A 20,696-nucleotide genomic window follows, 5' to 3' on the forward strand; every position below is an offset into this window, starting at 1 on the left:
CATTGAACATTCAAACTGTTTATAGTTATACATTTTTTAAAAAAAAGCTAAATAGCTGCCGGGTGCGGTAGCTCACACCTATAATCTCAGCACTTTGGGAGGCCGAGGTGGGCAGATCACCTGAGGTTGGGAGTTCGAGACCAGCTGTCAGGCTCTACTAAAAATACAAAATTAGCTGGGCGTGGTGTGCATGCCTGTAATCTCAGCTACTCAGGAGGCTGAGGCAGGAGAATCGCTTGAACCTGGGAGGCAGAGGTTGCAGTGAGCCGAGATCGCGCCTTGCACTCCAGCCTGGGCAATAAGAGTGAAACTCCATCTCCAAAAAAAAAAAAAAAAAAAAAAAAAAAGCTAAATAGCCAATGCTTATGTGCAAAATTATTTCCTAAGAATACATAACTAAGTGTAATTGCTTGGTCAGAAGAGATACAAAAGATTAAGGCTTTTGATGCACATCCTCAAATCAAATTCCAGAAATTCTCTGGGTCTTCTGTGAATATGCCTGAACAGAAACAGGAGCAGATATCATGATTCCAGATGTTATATATGGACTTTTCAATCCCTTTGTGATAAACTCATTCTGCAAACTGGAGTAGCCCAACCTGGGCCCATCCCATGTCTTTGAAATCCTGAGTGAAATCACACCTTTGCAGCTGTGAGGATGGATAACAGGGGCCCATACACCTGGGCCCAGAGCAAGGCGATATGTCTTACAGGAGCTCAAGCACCAGGCTGTGGTGGTGGTGGTCTCAGCATCAGAGGCCTAGTGCATCCTGTCTAGACAGACTTCAGAGAGTCTCAGAACACAGAGCAACAGTTTGACCATCTTTGCTTTACACTGGGCTTAGGTCAGTTTCTCAGGTTAGCAAAAAATTAAATTCTCAGTATTTCCAGTTTAACAATATGATATTTAAGAATATAATATTTGGGGGTTTTTGTTTGTTTGTTTTTTGGTTTTTTTTACATATAAACTTTTAAAATAACCGCATTAGGCTGGGCGCTGTGGCTCACGCCTGTAATCCCAGCACTATGGGAGACCGAGGCGGGCGGATCACGGGGTCAAGAGATCGAGACCATCTTGGCCAACATGGTGAAACCCCAGCTCTACTAAAAATACAAAAATTAGCTGGGCATGGTGGCGCGTGCCTGTGAAGTCCCACCTACTCAGGAGGCTGAGGCAGGAGAGTTGCTTGAACGCGGGTGCTGGAGGTTGCAGTGAGCCAAGATCGCGCCATTACACTCCCACCTGGTGACAGAGTGAGACTCTATCTCAAAAAAAACAAACAAACTGCATAATTGTCCATGTGTGCCATGACTTAGTGTGTCTAACATTTCACTCCCATAAACAATCCGCCATGGACAATTCTGTGCATAAATCTTGTTCTCACTTCAAATTATTTCCTTGAAGTGGAAAAGATATGAATCTATTTAAGACTCTTGATATATATTGACAAATTATTTTCCTGAGAAGTTATTCCATCTTCCACTCTAGGATCTGTTTTTGAATTGTGCATTGTGCTTCGATGATTTAACTATTGAATTTTTACAGACAGTTTTAACACCAGGCAGGCTAACCTTTCTTCATTTCTTTTCTTATAATTCTTTAACTCTTCTCACCTGTTTATTTTTCTCAGCAAAACTCTGCATAGTTTGTGAAGTTCTCCCGAAATCACCATGACAGTTAAACTGAAATGTGGTTAAACTTAGAATTAATTTAGGAAGGTTTCACATCTTTACCTCATCCAAACTTTCATCCCAGCTCATGGTCTGTCTCAAATATTTTCTTTTCTTTTGTGTTCTTGTAGACTAGAATCTCTTTCTGCTATATTTTCTGACTGATAACGGCTGGTATATTTTTCTTCTGTAAAACCACATTGACACCAACATTTGTTTTATTTCAGTTAAGATTTATTGTGAGTTGATAGTCTTCTTAATGGTGTCAAATAAAGGTTAATACCATGGAAATTTAATCAGTTAAGAAAAATATATGTAGACTGATAAACTATAAGAATTAATCTATTAATCTAATAGATTAATCCAAGTAACTTGAATCCTCTGGAATATATGAGGGAAATAACTCATTATTTTCTTAGTATAATTGATTTTTTAAATCTTTTTAAATTTTTTAAAATTTATTTTTATTTTTTGAGACAGAGTCTCACTCTGTTGTCCAGGCTGGAGTGCAGTGGCATAATCTGGGCTTACTGCAGCCTTGACCTCCTGGGCTTAAGCGAACCTCGTGCCTCAGCCTCCCAAGTAGCTGGGACTGTAAGCACATGCCACCATGCCCAGCTAATTTTTGTATATATATTTTTTTTTTATAGAGACAGTGTCTTACTGTGTTGCCCAAGCTGGTCCTGAGCTCCTGGGCTCAAGCAATCCTCCCTCCTTGGCCTCCCAAAGTGCTGGGATTATAGGCATGAGCCACTGCACCTGGCCTACTGTCTTTTTAAAAAGATGTAATTGAGAAATAAACATTGCATATATTTATGGTGTACAATGTGATGTTTTGATATATGTACACATTGTGGAATGATTAAACCAAGGTAATTAGCATATCTATCACCTCACAGATATCATTTGTTGCGATGGGAATGTTAAATATCTACTCTCTTATCAATTTTCAACTAAATAATGCATTGCTATTAACTGTAGTCACCAGGATGCACAGTCGATCTCCAGAACCTATTCCAACGGCATATAATTTTTTAAATTTTGATTTGCATATTTGTTTTCTATCCTGATTCCCTACTGATCTCTCTTACTTTAACAGGTAAAATCCTCTTGGATTTTCTAGGATTCTATGACCAGCAAATAAGGATGCTTTCTTCTTCTAATAGTTATACCATGGTGTCTGATTATTTTCTTTATTATACGTCTTAGAAAACCCTCTGCAGTGTTAAGGAATGCTGGCTATAGGCAATCAGGTCTCATTTCCAGATATAAATGGAACAAACGCCTCCCTGGTTAGATGTGATGTTGGCTGTTGGTTTGGGGTGGATAGTCTCTGTCATGTTAAGGAAGCAGCCTTCTGTTTTTGTTTACCAGCACTCATATTAGGAATGGGAGTTATATTTTACTTAATGCCTGTTGTCCAGTTGTTGAGGTGATGTATTATTTGCTTTGAATTTTCTCTTTTGCCCTTTAGATATGATGTATATTCAGTTCATTGATTGCCTATGTGTTCAGTTCATTGATTGCCTAATATTGAGATATCCTCAGATAAATTCATATTGACCATGGCATGGTAGACTTAATATACCATTAAATTCTATTTGGAAAAAAATCTATTTGCAAAAAAATCTATTCGCTGGGGTTATATAGAATTTTCAGTTATTTTACTAACACTAGCTTTTTCTCAATATGAATTGTTAGGTTAGTGAAAGAGGGTTTCACTGACTTCACAGAGGGAATGAGTTGCCTCTGTCTTTTTTTTTTTTGGAAACAGAGTCACACTCTGTCGCCCAGACTGCAGTGCAGTAGCGCCATCTCAGCTCACTGCAACCTCCGCCTCCCGGGTTCAAGCAATTCTCGTGCGTTAGCCTCCTGAGTAGCTGGGATTACAGGCACACGCCACCACATCCGGCTAATTTTTGTATTTTTAGTAGAGATGGGGTTTCGCCATGTTGACCAGGCTGGTCTCAAACTCTTGACTTCAGGTGATCCGCCCACCTCGGCCTCCCAAAGTGCTGGAATTACAGGCATGAACCACGGCGCCCGGCCGCCTCTTTTTACGGTGTTACAAGAGACTTCAGGAGGGTGGTATTAGGCCCTGACAAGCTGCAGCCATATTATATTCTATTTTGCAGCCTTTAATTATCTTCTATCTTTTTTTTTTTTTTTTGAAATGGAGTCTCGCTCTGTCGCCCAGGCTGGAGTGCAGTGGCGCTATCTCAGCTCACTGCAAGCTCTGCCTCCCAGGGTTCACGCCATTCACCTGCCTCAGCCTCCTCAGTGGCTGGGACTACAGGCGCCCGCCACCACACCTGGCTAATTTTTTGTATTTTTAGTAGAGATGGGGTTTCACCATGTTGGTCAGGATGGTCTCGATCTTCTGACCTCATGATCAGCCCGCCTCAGCCTCCCAAATTGCTGGGATTACAGGTGTGAGCCACTGCGCCCGGCCCCACATTAAGTCTTTTAAGTGGCCTGCTGTTAATTCTGTCGTAGTCTTTGCTATAAAACAATACTGATCCAATTTGTGATAAACTCACCCACTCTCATCATAGAATATACATTTCTCCCTTTCATCTTCCTTCTTTGGCCCACATTATCTGTCTACCTCCTTCATTTTGTTTCTCCCAGGAAGGACTGATGTAAATTGGATTTTCAGAAACTCCCTCCCTCATGCCCCTCTGGTCTCTGCATCTAGAATACCGGAGTCAGAGGATCTACTCTCTCTAGGGTCCTTCCTCTCCCAGGCAGGTCTTATGGTACAGTGTACACTGTGGTGTTGCCTCTGTCAGTCTGTCCTTCATTTCTGTGACCAGATCTCCAACAGGACATGTTCTAAAGAAGTGTGGTAGGAACTGGCCCATTTCAAACTTTGCGCCGTGATTTTTCTACATGTCACCCCACTGGGGCTTTTGTGATCAGTTTTATAATGAAGAGTGGATCTGGATTGAATCTTAGTTTTGCTACAGTGTTTCCATCAGTCATTCCATAAACATTGATTGAGCATGTACTATGTGTCAGGCAGTGTTCTAGGCATTTGTAGGAAAGCGGGAGAGAGCAGTTGGAGCAGTGGACATTGTGTTCATTTCAGTTGCAGTCCTCCCTAACGTTTTACAGATCTATAGCAACTAATTTTTTTTTTTCAATTCAAAGAAGCAGTGGGAAACCTGTCTCCTGCTCTCCCCCATGAGATGTGTATCTTTTTTTCTGAATGAGCAGCTGGGGACATAGCCCAGGCAAGTGAGGAGGCTTAAGCACCAGGAATGTCCCCTGGGTCATTACTCATGGGCATTAGGTGCCCCCAGGAGAGAATGGGGAAACGATGCCTCCTGCCTCTCCCAGCATGTGAGGAGGGTTAATGTAACAGGATGTTGAAAGTCCTTTGCAAACAGAAGCACTATATTGTGATAGGGCCTCAATATTGTCTTCTCAGACTGTCAAGTCATTCCTATCCCAAGGATCTGGGACAGTTTTTATGCATATTTCATTTTTTCTAAAACACTAACCTTTCATATACCTTGGGTTTTATTCCTGCATCTTAGAAAGATAACTCCAGAATGACTGAAGAGAACATGGTCCACCAAGGTGGCATGTTCAGAAATGGCCATTCCCAGAGTTCCCCTGGGAGGCTGATTTTCAAAGGAGAAGTTCTCCCCAAAGAGCAACAGAATTGAGATCTGTCTCTTAAGGGAGATTTGAAGTCCTCTTGGCATAATGGCCATTATTGCCCTGGATAAAAAGGAAACATTTTAGAGATGCCCAAAGTACTTAACAGTCCTCTATCAATTGCTTAAAGAGTAAACGGAGACCTTTTATAAGAAACAGACCCAGTGTCTTGGCAGTTTGCAAACAGGATGAGGAAATCTTTTTTTTTTTTCCTTCCTGAAGCTTCTGATCTGAGAAGCTGAAGACACCACATCTGAATTCACAAAGTTTCTTTTGTTTACCATAATACTGTCCTATCTAGATGAGGGTGGTAGCTGCTTGCCTAGGGAAATTTTGAGTATTTGGAGCCACTGATACTCTTTCTAGACGAAAGACTCAAGGGTTCCTTTGTTGGTGAACAGTAAAAGAGCAGAATATCATCAAACAGGCACACTGGCTCACTTCTGTATTCCCAGCACTTTGGGAGGCCAAAGCGGACAGATCACCTGAAGTCGGGAGACCAGCCTGGCCAACATGGTAAAACTCTGTCTCTACTAAAAAATACAAAAAATTAGCCGGGCGTGGTGGCACATGCCTATAATCCCAGCTACTCAGGATGGACTGGGGCAGGAGAATGGCTTGAACCTGGGAGGTGGAGGTTGCAGTGAGCTGAGATTGTGCCACAGCACTCCTGCCTGGGCGACAGAGTGAGACTCTGTCTCAAAAAAAAAAAAAAGAAAGAAAGAAAAGAAAAGGAAAGGAGGGAGGGAGGGAAGGGAAGGAAGGGAAGGAAGGAAGACAGATCACCAAACAGCAAGCTCCTTGGTGGTGCTCATGTTGGAGATGTAATTTCACCATCCTCAAAAATGACCCAACAGGCAACAGCTTGGATGGATCTTATGAGAATATGCTGATTGAGAGAAGCTAATCACTAAAGCAATCTACCATATTATTCCATTTATATGACAGTCCTGAGATAACACAATTGTAGAGATGGAGAACATATTCATGGTTGCCATGGGTTAGGAGTTGGAGATGGTGGCTCTTAACTGTGTTAACTGGTGGTGGTTACATGAAGCTACACATGGTTATGCTAAGCTACACACACACACACACACACACACACACACACACACACAAGTTATTAAACTGATGGAATCCAAATAAGCTCTATGGATTGCATTCATGTCAACTTGCTGGTTTTGATATTGTGATATAATCATGCCAGCTGTGACCATTGGAGGAGGCTGGGTGAAGGGTACACAGGACCTCCTGAACATTTCTTTGTAACTTCCTGTGAATCTATAATTATTGCAGAATAAAGGATTTTTTTAATTGCCTTTCTAAACTCATAAGTCTTGAGTGTTGAGATTCTAATTCTGGAAAATAGTATAGACCATGAGAGAGGAAGGAAGGGAGGAAGGAATTCATTTCTAATGGAAAGTTTTATTTTTTGTTTTTATTTATTTATTTTTTGAGACAGGGTCTCACTCTGTTGCCCAGGCTGAGTGCAGTGGCATGATCACGGCTCACTGCAACCTCAACCTCTCAGGCTCAGGTGATCCTCCCGCCTCAGCCTCCTGAGGAGCTGGGACATAGGCGTGTGCCACCACATCTGGCTAATTTTTGATTTTTTTGTAGAGACAAGGGCCGAGGCTAGTCTCGAACTCCTGGGCTTAAGCGATCCCTCCACCTCAGCCTCTCAAAGTGCTGGGATTATAGGTGTGAGCCACCACAGCTGGCCTGAAGGTTTTAACACCCACACGTACACACACACCTAACCAGATCCAACCATTCATCTTACTACTGTCTGAGGCAGGCATTCCTTCTGCTGCGTGTGGCAGAGTGCGTGCAGTGTGCCTGCAGGAGCACTCGGAGCCCTGGCTGGCCTGCCCTCAGGGCACTGCTCCCAGGGAGTGAACTCACTCTGTATGTGCCCAGCTTCTGAAGAAAAGTGCCTACAACCATCTGCAGAAAATCTGTCCAGTTTGCAGTGTGCCTGTCTGGGCTTCTTAAAGCAAAGCAAAACCTAATTTTTAAATTGAAAAGCATGTCTATACGTGTTTTGTAAAATATTCAACATTACTAGAAAGTGTGTCCTAATCTGTCACTCAGTTGCTTCCCAGAGAACCTTTGTCACCAATGCTATGTTTAATCTGACACAAGAATGTGATGGATGGATGTGACATGTCTACCTTTATACAGGTGTTAACATCCTGTACAAACATTTTTTGCTCTTACTGTGCTTTAGAGTAGTTCTGTATCAACAATATTCCATTCTTTTTTAACAGAGATAGGGTGTCCTAACCAATGAATGTAGTGATGGGCATTTGGGTGATAGTCCTTCTTTTGCTCTGTGTGTGTGTGTGTGTGTGTGTGTGTGTGTGTGTGTGTGTGTCTGTCTCTGTCTGTCTTTGTGTGCCTCTTTGAGATTAGTCCCTTTTCTAAAATACAAGTTATTTAAAAGAAGTAAGATCTCCTTAACATTTCTGTTTCTCTGGCCATTTTTATAGTTCTACAGTGACTTTTCCTTCTTGATATTTGCCTCTGGTGTCTGACTGATGATCTCCAAGTAATCCATCAACACCTTAATTTTGAGAGCACAGTGGAGAGAGCCTATATCTCCCTTAGGGATTCTGAAGGAATTCTCCCTCTTGAGGTGTCAGTGCACAACTCTATTTTTCTTCATAAAATAATTTGGGATGACTTTCTTCATAGCTTTTTATAAAAAGTGGCTGTGAAGTGTAGCTATTGTGTTCTGCTCTCTATACGCTGTACTCATTAACTTCAACAAAATTATAAACGTAAAAATCATATAGAAGTATGTGTGATAATTACAGGGGAGAACAAGATACCCACTGATGCTCTGATAGTTCTTTATACATGAAATGTGTGTGCTGTGCAGATGTTGCTATTTCAAAATAATGTCAATGAAATTATTTCTCTGGATAAAGGATAAAGCAAAGTGGCCTCACTTCCTATTCACTTCCTTGGAATTGCCAAGGCTAGACGAGGCACAGCAGGGATCAGACGCCGCAGAGTCCCCGAGTCTTCCCCCCTGGTGTGTCTGTGAGTGCAGGGGTGGGGAGATGAGGTGGAGGCAGGCCTGAAGATGGCCACCAGGAGAGGACTGCCATCCACAGAAGCCATGATCCCTCTGGGGTGCCCTGGTGACATGGGAGCGTCACCACCTCTCAGTGGGGAGAGGAGGCTTGTTTCAGTTATTCTGCGGGAAAGTCTGCAACAGCAGCTCTCCCAGAGGAGGGGAAGAAAGGGGGTGGGCTGTGGGCTGTAGCCAACCTTGTCAGGTAGGCTTGCGTGCCAGGGCCTTGCCACTTCCCAGCCTGTGTTTGGACTTTCCCCATGTGTGTCCTGAAGGCCAGCTCTCCACCTGACCTCTCCCCTTGGCATTACAACGTAAAGGAATCATTGTATTTTCCACGCAAGTGTTAGGTATTTTTTACTTCCCTAAAACGAGCAAGGAGGCAAAAACACTACATAAAACCCAGGGTCCTGAGTTTCTGTTCCTCAGTGCTGAACAGGATGGCCCCACTCCCATCTATATGGAAATGTTGGCGGGGGCCCAGGCTGCTATAAATAAGCATCCTGACTGCTCCAGGAAGGCTGGGCTTCCTCATTTTTTTTTTTTAATGGAATTTGTAACAGCTTCTGCCCAGAACATTTGTGTCCAAGGTCCTTTCATCTCCCAGGCATCCTGTACAACTGCCATACGGAGGTTTTGGAAATCTTCCCACTGCAGCTGGGTCACAGGACAAGCCACACAGGGCCAGCTCACTAAAAGAAGTGATGAGCTCTCTTCTGTGACCTCCATCTCATGTTCACATGTGAGTTTTAATAGGATTCCATCTGAACAAGCAGGAATCTCCTTTCTCCTTCTGCCAAAAGGCACATCTGTTAGACACAGAATAGGTTCATTAGTAAGCGCAACAGCCTCGGGCCACAGGAGCCATCTGGGCAGCAGGAATCTGTCTTTCATACCACATGATCCTCAGCTCCTAAGGAGTCTTCACTTCCCTCAGGCTGACTGGCAACACAGGGTTACAGCAGGAGTGCCAGGTCGTAAAACATGGAAAGCTACAACAAGTAAAGCTGTGGCACTGGCACAAGAACCAAAACAGGTCAACAGAACAGACTGGACTGGTGTAGAGTGCAAGTCAGAGCAGTCGGTGGAACTCTCAGCTCCAGTCCACAACAAGATAAGGAGCTTGTGCCAGCTCATAAGTCAGCTGTGTCACCGAAGACACCATTGAGTTCGGCTACCGTTTTTTTCCTCTCAATGAAGGAGGCGATGTGTTGATTTACATTCTGGCCCAAGTTCTTTACCTCATGGCAAACAGGCACTTTGAGTAGCTCAGACGTGAACAGTTTTTGAAACAGTCCCTGGTATAATACATCTTGAAAGAAAAATCACAAACCAATAGGGAAGGGAAGATGTATTCAACAAATTGGGTTTGGAAAGTTGACCATGTAGTTTTCTTTTAATAATGTTTTTTCACAGTAAACACAAAATAAATTACTAATAGATTTGAAAGTTAAATGGAGAAGAAAATGAAATCATGAAAAGAAACTAAAAGAAAACTGATCTCACAGGACGAAAAAATGTTATTTTAAAATATTTTTTCAAATTAAAAAGTAATAAAACATCCTTTGTAGAAAATCTATAACATAGTATTTTAAAAAGAAAGACAAGGCTGGGCGCGGTGGCTTATGCCTGTAATCCCAGCACTTTGGGAGGCTGAGGCAGGCAGATCACCTGAGGCCAGGAGTTTGAGACCAGCCTGGCCAACATGGTGAAACCCTGTCTCTACTAAAAAAAAAAAATTAGCCAGGCGTGGTGACACACACCTGTAGTCTCAGCTACTCAGGAGGCTGAGGCACAAGAATCGCTTTAACCTGGGAGACAGAGGTTGCAGTGAGTCAAGGTCTTACCACTGCACTCCAGCCTGGATGACAGAGTGAGACTCTGTCTCAAAAAAAGAAACAAAGAGAAATCACCCGTACTTCTACTCCCCAGAGATACTACTTTGATTTATTTACTACCAATGTTATTACTATTTTATTCCAATCGATGTTATTACTATTTCCTTCCAATGTGTTCATATAAAATTTTTATTAAACTAGGGTCCTATTTTATATATATATAAATATATATAATATATATTTATAATATATATAATATAAAATATATATTATATATAAATTATACATATATAAAATTGTGATATATATATATAAAAAATTGTGTGTCATTTTTGCCGTGAAATATCATTTTAAAACATGGGAAAAAGAACATACAAAATCATATTTACAACATGATCTTGTGGTGGTGGTGTTTTGTAGAGTTGGTTTATATATACAAATAGTTATTACATACATTAAATTACTATCTTTTAAAATAAGTTTAAAATGCTATCTGGGGCTGGGTGCAGTGGCTCACGCCTGTAATCCCAGCACTTCAGGAGGCCGAGGCAGGTGGATCACCTGAGGTCAGGAGTTCGAGACCAGCCTGGCCAACATGATGAAACCCCATCTCTACTAAAAATACAAAAAATTAGCCAGGCTTGTCGGTGGGCACCTGTAACCCCAGCTACTCGGGAGGCTGAGGCAGGAGAATCACTTGAACCTGGGAGGCAGAGGTTGCAGTGAGCCGAGATTGTGCCACTGCACTCCAGCCTGGGCAATGAGCAAAACTCCATCTCTAAAAAAAAAGTTAAAAATGCTATCTGGGTGAACACGATGTTTATTTTTATATTTTGGACCTTTCCAAATTTTCTGCAAGGAGCGTGTACACTACATTTGTCATCAAGGAAGATAAAACAAAAAGTTGTCATTCACAACCGAGTATTATTGGAGCTGGTTTTGGTGGAATTGTCTCCCTCTGTCACAGACTCAGCTTCAGCCCATACCCTGAGCCATGGACCTATCCCTCTAATGCATTGTTCTAGTCTCAGGGCTAATAACAAGGGAGAGGTGTCGAAGGGCCAGTTCCACCACCAGTGGAAAAGCTATTCCCAGGTGAGGACTACAGCTACCAGGGCACTGCTCCAGAATGGGCATGCTGGCCATATTCACTTGCCCGCTTCTGCCCAGGGATCTATTTTTCTGTGGTGTGTATTCCCTGTACCTTTGGGGGCATCTCTTATACTCATGAAATCAGCAGAGGCTTGCATCTATCTATCTAACTACCTACCTACCTACCTACCTACCTATCTGTCTATCTATGAGACAGGGTCTTGCTCTGTCACTGATTGGACTACAGTGGAGGAATCATAGCTCACTACAGCCTCAAACTCCTGGGCTCAAGCAGTCTTCTTGCCTCAGCCTCCCAAGTACCTGGGATTAGAGGCATGAGCCACCATGCTGGTGAATTTTTTTTTTAACAGATGGGGTCTCACTGTGTTCCCCAGCCTTATCTTAAACTCCTGACCTCAAGCGGTCCTCCCATCTTGGCCTCCCAAAGTGCTGAGATTACAGCAGAGGCTTTGAAGTCAAAGCTTTCCCTGCTAGGATGAGCCCTAGTTAAAGTCCTGGAGCACTGGCCACTGCAGCTGCACTTGGACAGCTGGCCCTCTGCTACCCTTAGTGCCACCTCTACTTGGGGGCTGCGGCACGAAGCACTCTGGGAAACGGGGCTTGAGACGGTTTCATTCCTCAGTGTTTCCTCATGTTTGGCCCACCCTGAGCCAAGGAAAGCTCCTTCCATTCCAGTAATCAGAGGGCTCCACTCCCGAGAGGAAGTTTGCGGGAAGGTTAGGATCCCGCTGCACATGGTGAGGAGTGTCCTGCCATTCACTGCATCCTGGCTCCAGTAATTGTGAGTAAAAGAACAGGTTGGGAGGCCTTCTCAGACTATAGAATGCGTAGGCGAGATAGCTAGCGAATGCCGCTCCATACTTTGGAATCAGCTCTCAAAGGCACAAAGGCATTCCTTCACCAGCAGAACTTCAGGGAGATGCCATTCACACCAGCAGCCTGTGTCTCCACATGCACACTTCAGAATGGCATAGCCACCCATCTTCACAGCCCTGCGTGCCGTCTGTGAACAACAAGAGCTCCCCAGCAACCTGGGATTCTAAACCAGGCCAAAGTGCTGAGCGCCCGGCAGGCTGTGCTGTGTGGGGGCGGAAGCTTTGGTCCTGCTCTCCTAAGCCTCCCTGTTCTTAGAGTGACCCCACCCTTCTGTGCCTTGGCATTACAGGCCTGGCGCTGGTGCCAAGGAAGCTCTGTGCCCACTACTCCTGGGACGCCAGTGTGCTGCTCCAGGCATGGCCTGCCGTGGACCCGGAGTTCCTGCAGCCGCCGGAGATCATCCAGATGGCAGTTCTGGTAAGTATCTCCTCTCAACCCCAGAGCCCGGCAGTCCCTGCCCTGCTGGTGGCCCCTAAACACGGTGGCGGTTTTGAGAGGTCTATTAGCAGGCCTTTCTGGCTCACTCAGCTCAGCCCTCAGCCACACCTTGTGACCGGAAGGCCCAAGGCCTGTCTCTCCTTTGCCAGTACCCTCAGTTCTGGGGTGTGGTGACCTACAAAACTGTGAACATGTGAGCATAAAACTCTCATGGTCCTCAAGGGCTTGGAAAGAGGAGTCATAAACCTGGCCCACCTTATAGGCTCTCATTGTTTTTCCAACTGAGGACCGTGTTTCAGTCACTCTCAATTTCACTCGGGTGCTCTTGGGGGCTTTTGGGGGCTAGGGAAGGGTGACAGTGAGGTGGGTGGCTATGCAGTAATACCTGTGAAACATAATTCAGAAAGCTTCCATACTTTTTTTTTTTTTTTTGGTAAATTAGGTAATTTTAAGTACATAAGAGGAGTTTATTGTTTAAACCTTTTCTAAGAGCAAGTAACCCCCTTATAGTTTATCCTATATGTGATTTTTCTATGTTTATTTAATGTGTTAAATGAGACACATTTATGATGAGTATCTCTTAAATATGCTGATGTGTCTGAAGAAACAAAGAGGACAGGGAGTGGACGTTGAACCACATGTCTCCCCGGAACCACACATGGGGCCAGGTAATTCACATTCAAAATGATCATTTCACTCTCATCACCCTATAAAGTGGGTGTTGCCATTCTCATTTTTTCAATTGAGGACTGAGGCTCAGTGAAGTTGGTCCACCTTGCCCAGGTTTATTCGTTTATTCACAGATGCTTATCAAGTCTGACTCTACGACAGGCAGAGTGCTCTGGGGATACAAAATCAAGATAGGACAGACAGGTTCCCTGCCCTCACGGAGCTTAAAGCATAGTAGGAGAGAGAGGGAAGAATAAAAAGGAAAGAGGAACATAAATAAAATGACTGCAAATTGTGGAAAGTGCCCTGAACAAACCCACCTAGGGGCTGAGGGAGGGCATAGCCCCACAGAGGTTGGCCAGCCAGGCCCTGGCCCCTCTGCACCTGTGCAGGCCCAGCAGGAAGGTGGAGGTTTGGAAAAACAATACTTTGCCGAGGAGACCAGGCTCTTTCACAGCCCCCTTGTCTCCGCACCAACTCTCCTGGCACTGTGTTCTCTGCCACCCCACCCCAAAGGGAGAGGAGGTGAGAGTGCCCTGGCAGGCTTCTTCCAAAAATCTTCAAAACCAAAACCATCCTTGTGGCATAGAGGAAATTTCTTTTTATTATTATTATTATTATTATTATTATTATTTAATAGAGACATGGCCTCACTCTGTTGCCCGGGCTGGTCTCAAGCTCCTGGGCTCAAGCAGTCTTCTTGCCTCAGTCTCCCAAATTGCTGGGATTAGAGACATGAGCCACCACACCCAACCCAGAATTTTTTTTTTTTTTTTTTGAGACAGAGTCTCACTCTGTCGCCCAAGCTGGAGTGCAGTGGCACAATCTTGGCTCACTACAACCTCCGCCTCAAGCAATTCTCCTGCCTCAACCTCCCAGTTAGCTGAGATTACAGGCATGTGCTACCATGCCCAGCTAATATTTGTATTTTTAGTAGAGATGGAGTTTCATCATGTTGGCCAGGCTGGTTTCAAACTCCTGACCTCAAGTGATCTGCCCGCCTCAGCCTCCCAAAGTGCTGGGATTACAGGCGGGAGCCACCACACCCGGCCCCAGCCCAGAAATTGCTTTAATTTGAGTAATGTTTATGATAAATAAATATCTCATGCATCCCTAAGAACTTGTCCTCAGCCCAGTTGAGAAATGCTAACTTGAGAAAAAGGGAGGGCTTCAGTCTATGAAAATATCTTTCTATCTAAATTAACACTGCAGAAAAGCAATTGAGTTTTGATCATTGGTAAAATAATTTTATATAATCATTGAAATGCAAACCTAAAATTAAAAGCATGTGTAAGACTCTCTGCAAGTGTCCCCAGCTTGAGAACCCGGGCTGGGTCGGCCCCGCGCCAGCAGCAAAGACTTCTGTGAAGGCCCGGGTTCTCACTCCGTGTGATCTCACTTCGTGCCCTGGCCAGAAGCATGCTGCAAGCACAGTTCAGTGTCATTCAGTTCCCTTGTGCCCGTGTTCTTTGTGCCTGTGACATGCTGGGCTCTGCCCACACCAGGGATACAGAGACAAGAGCTACCGCCTTATCACTTTGGAACAAAGGTCTGGGGGCACATGAGCTGTCACACACAGTTTATGTAAGGGCTTGGAAGTCGGGCCATCCTGGGTATAAGTCTCAGTTTTACAACATAGTTAACACCTCTAAGCCTCAGTTTCCTGAGTTATAAAATGGAGGCACACACAGCGCCTGCCTTATCCGGCTATTGAGAGAATTAGGTGGGATAATGCCAGGAAGTGCTTAGCTTGCTTCTGGATGCACTAATGACAAAATCCTCTTAACACAGAGTGAGCCCCGACCCACTTCCCAGGTGTGAGCTTATTTACTAAGCACAGTGGCTCTGTGAGGCAGGCTTGTTGTTGTCCCCATTTCACAGACAGGCAGATGTGTGACTGACCCTGTCTTACAGGCAAGGAAATGGTGGCAGGATGGGGCTGAATAACTCACTGATGGTCACACAGCTAGTCCAGAATCTACTCTGTGAATGGTGACTGCCGCTAGCATCAGTGTTGCCACTTCTGGCAGTTGGAGAATCAGAAAATGCATCGTGAGGAAAAGGAGAGGCGGCTTTGGCTTTGAAAGAGAAGCAGCCTCTCCCCAGGGGAGAGAAGGGTGCCGCAATACCAGGAGCAAACACAGGAGGCAGGCCCACAGAGACCCGGGCTGAGCCAGGGAGGGGCTGGAGCAGAGGGCACAGGGCAGTGCTGGAAACAGGGCTAAAGGTGGGGAGTGTCCCCTCCTCGGAGGCCAGACTCCACCCCTCAGAGGACAGGGGGCTGTCAGGGTGTGTGAGCAGGAGAGAGAGGGGCTGTGTCAGGTCATCCCCTCTCTACTGCTGCCTGGGGTGCAGCCTAGGTGGACAAGTGACTTCACTTCATGTGCCTCAGCTTCCCCATCTGTAAAATGGGATGGGATATTCATGCATTGACTCAGGTTCATGCAAGTGAATTGCATAGTTCAGTGCTTGGCAGAGTGCGAGCGCAGCAAATGGAAGCTTGTATTGTTATCAGCCATTCCAAGGCTACCTCATGATGGTGACAGGTGATGGAGTCGAGTGGGAGGAACACCTGTGGCCTGGGCCCTGTCTGACAGGTGTCAGAAAAGTCCAGGAGAGTCATGATTAGGCCCTTTCCAAAGATGGAGGTGCAAGAGCCCCACAGCATAGCAGCCTCTGTTTGAAGTGATATCAATGTGCTTATTCCTCTTTGGGCCCCTGAAGCCCAGGCTCAGTGTTGAGTCCCAGCCTGACTTCTCTGCCCGTCTCATTGGCACTTTATGCCAGAGACAGGGGGAGCATGATCGGCACCTACTCACCCTGAAGGGACTGCCTTGGTAAGGCAACTCAGGGGAGGCCTGGGGAGCCAGAGCCGTGTGAGGGTGCCCGAGGCAGCATGGGAAAGACTCAGAGCACCATGGCCACATCCAGAGATGACATGCCCTGCCCCCAAAGCCCCAGCTGTGGACAAGAATGACTCAGGTCCCTTGGACAGGCTGTCACCAGTGATGACTTAGGACCAGCCTGCCCGGCTCCGGCAAAGCACAGGAAGCTCGAAGGGTTTAGAAATGGGTCATTGTTGTGCTGAGGCCATGCGTCAAAGAGGACATCCCACAGCCAGCTCCTTCTATCCTGGCCACCACTCTTGACAAAGGCAGAGGGAGTACGGCCTAGTGAGCTGGTCCCTTTACACAGGTTATTTTACCTCCTTTACTCCAGAATCTGGAGAATTCTGTCCTTAAGAAAAACTAAGCTCAAGATCCCACAGCTTGTAAGACCAGGCCTAAGAGTCAAACCTGAGTCTGCCCACATGAGACCACCATGCTCCCCCTCGCCCAGCACCCCCTCTGTGGGTGGTGACCCAAAGGAGATATTGGCCTGGGCTGCTCTTCCATAGGAGGAAAAACATGATTCACTGACAACTGCATGTCCTGAGAATTCCCTGCTGGGGATCCCAGGACTTCACTAGGGGCATGGCTCTTGTGTGACAGGTGGAAGCTCTCTTCCAGGGTCTCAGTCCAGCCCAGCATGTGGCCTTGAAAGAAGGCAGCTTCTAATGACTCAGAAACACCAGGGCAGAGGGGCCACAGTCCCTCACACCACACACGTAGTTCCCCGGCTTCAGAATGTTTTAAAACCCTGCAGCATGGAGCCTCACGCTTTCAAAACAATATTTCATAATATGCCAGGACTGCGTGTTTTATTTATATCCTATCCCTGTTTCCTAGGCTAATGGAGACAGTAAAAATGCCACCAAGTTCTCCAGAAATCTGAAAAAAAGGAAGTGGGTGATTAGGGGACATTTGATAATGTGCTTTGGTTGAAACTCGAGAAATTATTCCTAGTAACTTTTCCTAAGACCGTGACTATATTTTCCAGTGAAAAACAAGAGTTAGTGAAAGAAATGTGTGTAGATTTCGGAGCAATGGGATTGAGGATTTGGAAGCATGACTGTTCAGAAGCTGAACCACGCGGTCATCTTCCCTCATTGAATCAATATTCGGTGAATACCCACCTGTGTCTGGAACTGTACTGACCCATGTTAAGGGAGAAAGAGTGATTAATGCCACACGATGTGGGTCCGATTTCTAAGTCGTCACACTTGAGCGCCCCCTTCTGGAGCCAGTCAGCAGAGAAGTTTGACTGTGTCCCCTGTGAAACCGTCAACTGTTTGGTCCACTTGAGACCTAGGTAAAATCTGAGGGGACAGCTCGCTCTAGCCTGGATCTGAACTTGCACTTGAGCCCCGATGACAGAATAATCCCTTTCTGCCTGGAAATGGCCCAAGCCATCTCATGCTGAGAATTTTTGACATAATCTCTACCACAGCTGTGTATGAGAGCAGTGCTCAGAAAATGCAAGGCAGTCCTCACTCCACCTACGGGCACTCACATGCAGTCTCAGTGTCTGTCTCTTTCTGCAGGTCTAGGTGTTAATCCTATTCAGCTGGTTGCATTTTACCCTGTGGGAAGCAGGGTGCTGACTTCCTCCTTTCTCCACCTCTATTGCCTTCCCCTAAACAAATGCAGCCACGCCCTTTGCAGGCAGGAGGTCTGGTATTGGGCCGCCTGCCACTCTGAGGATGTTCCTCATTGTTTGTCTTGGCGTTTCTCCTTCTCAGATCAACAATAAAGCTTGTGGCAAAATTCCTGTGCCCCAACAAGTTGCCCAGGACCAGGACAAAGTCCACGAATTTGTTCTCCAAAGTGAGCTGGGTGTCAAGCTTTTGCAAGGGCGAAGCATCAAGAAGTCTTTCCTCTCCCCGAGAACTGCCCTCATCAACTTCCTGGTGCAAGATTGACAGCCAGGAGGCTGCAGCTACCACGCAGGGCCTCTGAGGAACCTCCTTCCAGGCCTGGGATGAGGGGGCGACGTCTGCTTCCCAGGGGAAGGGAAAAGACAAATGTCTGGGCTGTTGACCTCAGTCCCGTGGCAGACTGCAGTCAACAGTGTGCCTCTGCAGTGGGGCCTGGTCCGGGGGCGAAGGTGAGCTGAGCAACGGAGAAATATGAGCTACTGAGGAGGGTGTCGGACAGCCTGCCCCTCACCCCCCACCCACACTGCAGGGGGAGGAGGCCATCTGATCCCATAGGAAGCCCTCAGAGACACTGCTGGGTGGGAGCAGGAAGGAGCACAGTGCCCCTTGGGCAGCCAGGAAGCCTGCGGATCTGGGAAATGGCTCCGCCTTAGGCGCTCCTCGGGAATTTGAGGTCAGCCTGAGGAACTGCAGGACTCAGGTGCAGTGTGCCAGCCACTTGGAACTGCTAACTGAGCCTCCAGATGGTGGTGAAGGGTCTCTTTGCCTTCAGGCTGGATGAGGAAGCCATTTAGGAAATGTTCAAATAACCAATATGTGGAGATGGACACAGGGATTTTCTAAAGGTGCTTTGAATCAAAAGGCAGGCAGTGCTGGTTCCTCCACCTCTGTCCCCACCACTCCCCAGCTCTGTCATGCAGGCCTGTCCTCCCCAACCCCAGCTGGACATGCCTCCCAGGCCTGCTATGGTTCTGACACACACGATCCCAGGCAAAGCACCGCTTCCTCACATGAATGAGGAGCAGCAAGTCATGACCGCTCCCCTGGGTATACAATTTGCTGTGTAGTGAAGTGGAACCAGGCTTCAGGCTGCTCATCCCCAACCTCAGAGCCCCACCGCAGCCCAGTAGGGATGCAGCAGGCACCGGAGGGCTCATGTGGGCCCCAGATGGCAATGCCACCATTATTGATTTGACCCCAGAGCCAGTTATTAGGAAGAGCAAGCTCACCACAGAGGAGTGGAACTGAGGCCCCCCAGGTGTTGCCTTCAGTGTCCAAGCCACAGCAGTCTGGCTGTTGGGAAGACAGCCAGGAATGGGCTCATGTCATTGGCACAATAGGCTAATCCTTGTTTTATGTGAAGTCAGCAATTAAGTGTTCCCACTAGAACTGGTCTAAGCCACTGATTAATATTTAAGGAAGGAAGGTGGGGGAGAATCTAGCCATTTTGTAATGCCAGAAATCTGTATTTGTTATCTGATGCCATTTTTTCTGAAGTAGCCTCAGATGTGGTCCCCGTGCAGTTCAGCAGTTAACAGATGACTTTTTTAGTGTAATAAAATGTTTATCATCTGTGACTTCAGGACATATGTGTGATCTTGGAATATCTACCATATTCCAATTTCAGAGTTAATGACAAACAGATTGAGGTATTCCATCATCATCAGAAGCATTGGCTGTGTGTCTGACTCCACATGGAATGCTATAAAGTGGGATACATGTGGTTCTTCTTGTTCCAGAACTTACAGTCCATGGTAGACAACACTGATACAGGCACACTAGCAACAGCAATTAAGTCACTGGTTCTCAGGCCTAATACTCTGCCTAGTCCTCATGCCCAGATATTCCCATTTAATTGGTCCACGGTGTGGCTTAAGCATCAGGAATCTTTAAAACTACAAGTGATTCTAATGGGCAGCAAAGTTTGAGAACCACTGGATACACTGATGCACTTGAACCATCATTTCTATCTAGTTCTTCCTCTTCCTAATCTTCAGCTTGGCGGGGTAAGTGTGGTCCAGGACCAAGAGTAGGACCAAAAGGGAAGACGGGGACCAGAAGTCTGGAGTGCTAGAGCTGACTTGAATGTACTCAGTCTCATTGCACATGGCAGTGAATATGGATTAAATATAAGCCCATGAAAATACTTGATACAAGGAGGAGTGAGTGTTTTTGCTTGATTATCTTGTTCTTTCTTAGGGTAAGCTAAGTGGTCTTGAACAAGATGAGGGAAGGGAGCCCTTTATTTGCACATGATCTGAGCAGAGCAGTGGGCCAGTAAAGCCTCCAGGCTGCTAGACTGACCAGCTGGCTGACACCAGCATGACTCTGGAGAAATTGCTCCTAGAGGATAAAGCTTTTGCAAACAAGAGCTCATCAGTACATACTAACAGTATGGGTAATGGAACAACTGGACAGAAAACTCTGACCCCTGGGAGTGGGGTGGTGGGGAATAATCTCAGCCATTTATTGACTGTCTTATTGAGGTCAGAAACTGGACTCAGCAGGTTCACTTATATTATTATCTTATTTAATTCCCACAAAAACTCTAGAGGGAAGGAATTATTCTCTCATAAAAGAAGGAACCCAGGCTCTGAGGTTCAATAATTAGCTCGGTTTTCACGGCTAATAAGTAGGAGAGCTGGGATCCAAGCCCACATCTTCTGGCCTCCACATTTGCCTCCCCGCCATGTCTACCAGTCCCCTCACCTAATTGTCCGTGTTGCTTGATGTGCATGGACAGGTGAGATGGCTCCCAAAACCCCTGGCATTTTGAGCAGAGTATAGCTGGGGCTTCCCTCCTGGA

General features: G+C 45.8%; 1 protein-coding gene across 2 annotated transcripts in view; it reads left to right on the plus strand.

The window, feature by feature from the left end:
- LARS2 (leucyl-tRNA synthetase 2, mitochondrial) overlaps positions 1-20,041 on the plus strand; it is a 162,085-nt gene extending 142,044 nt beyond the window's left edge. For both annotated transcript variants that reach the window (XM_028844035.2, XM_015131155.3), the window contains 2 exons: positions 12,536-12,663; positions 17,975-20,041. In XM_028844035.2, the coding sequence (XP_028699868.2) occupies positions 12,536-12,663; positions 17,975-18,154 (308 nt within the window). In that variant the 3' untranslated portion in view covers positions 18,155-20,041. The remainder of the gene's footprint in view (positions 1-12,535; positions 12,664-17,974) is intronic.
- Positions 20,042-20,696: the final 655 nt, after the last annotated feature.

This window comes from Macaca mulatta, chromosome 2 (genome assembly GCF_049350105.2).
Source record: "Macaca mulatta isolate MMU2019108-1 chromosome 2, T2T-MMU8v2.0, whole genome shotgun sequence".
Classification (NCBI taxonomy): Eukaryota; Metazoa; Chordata; class Mammalia; order Primates; family Cercopithecidae; genus Macaca; species Macaca mulatta.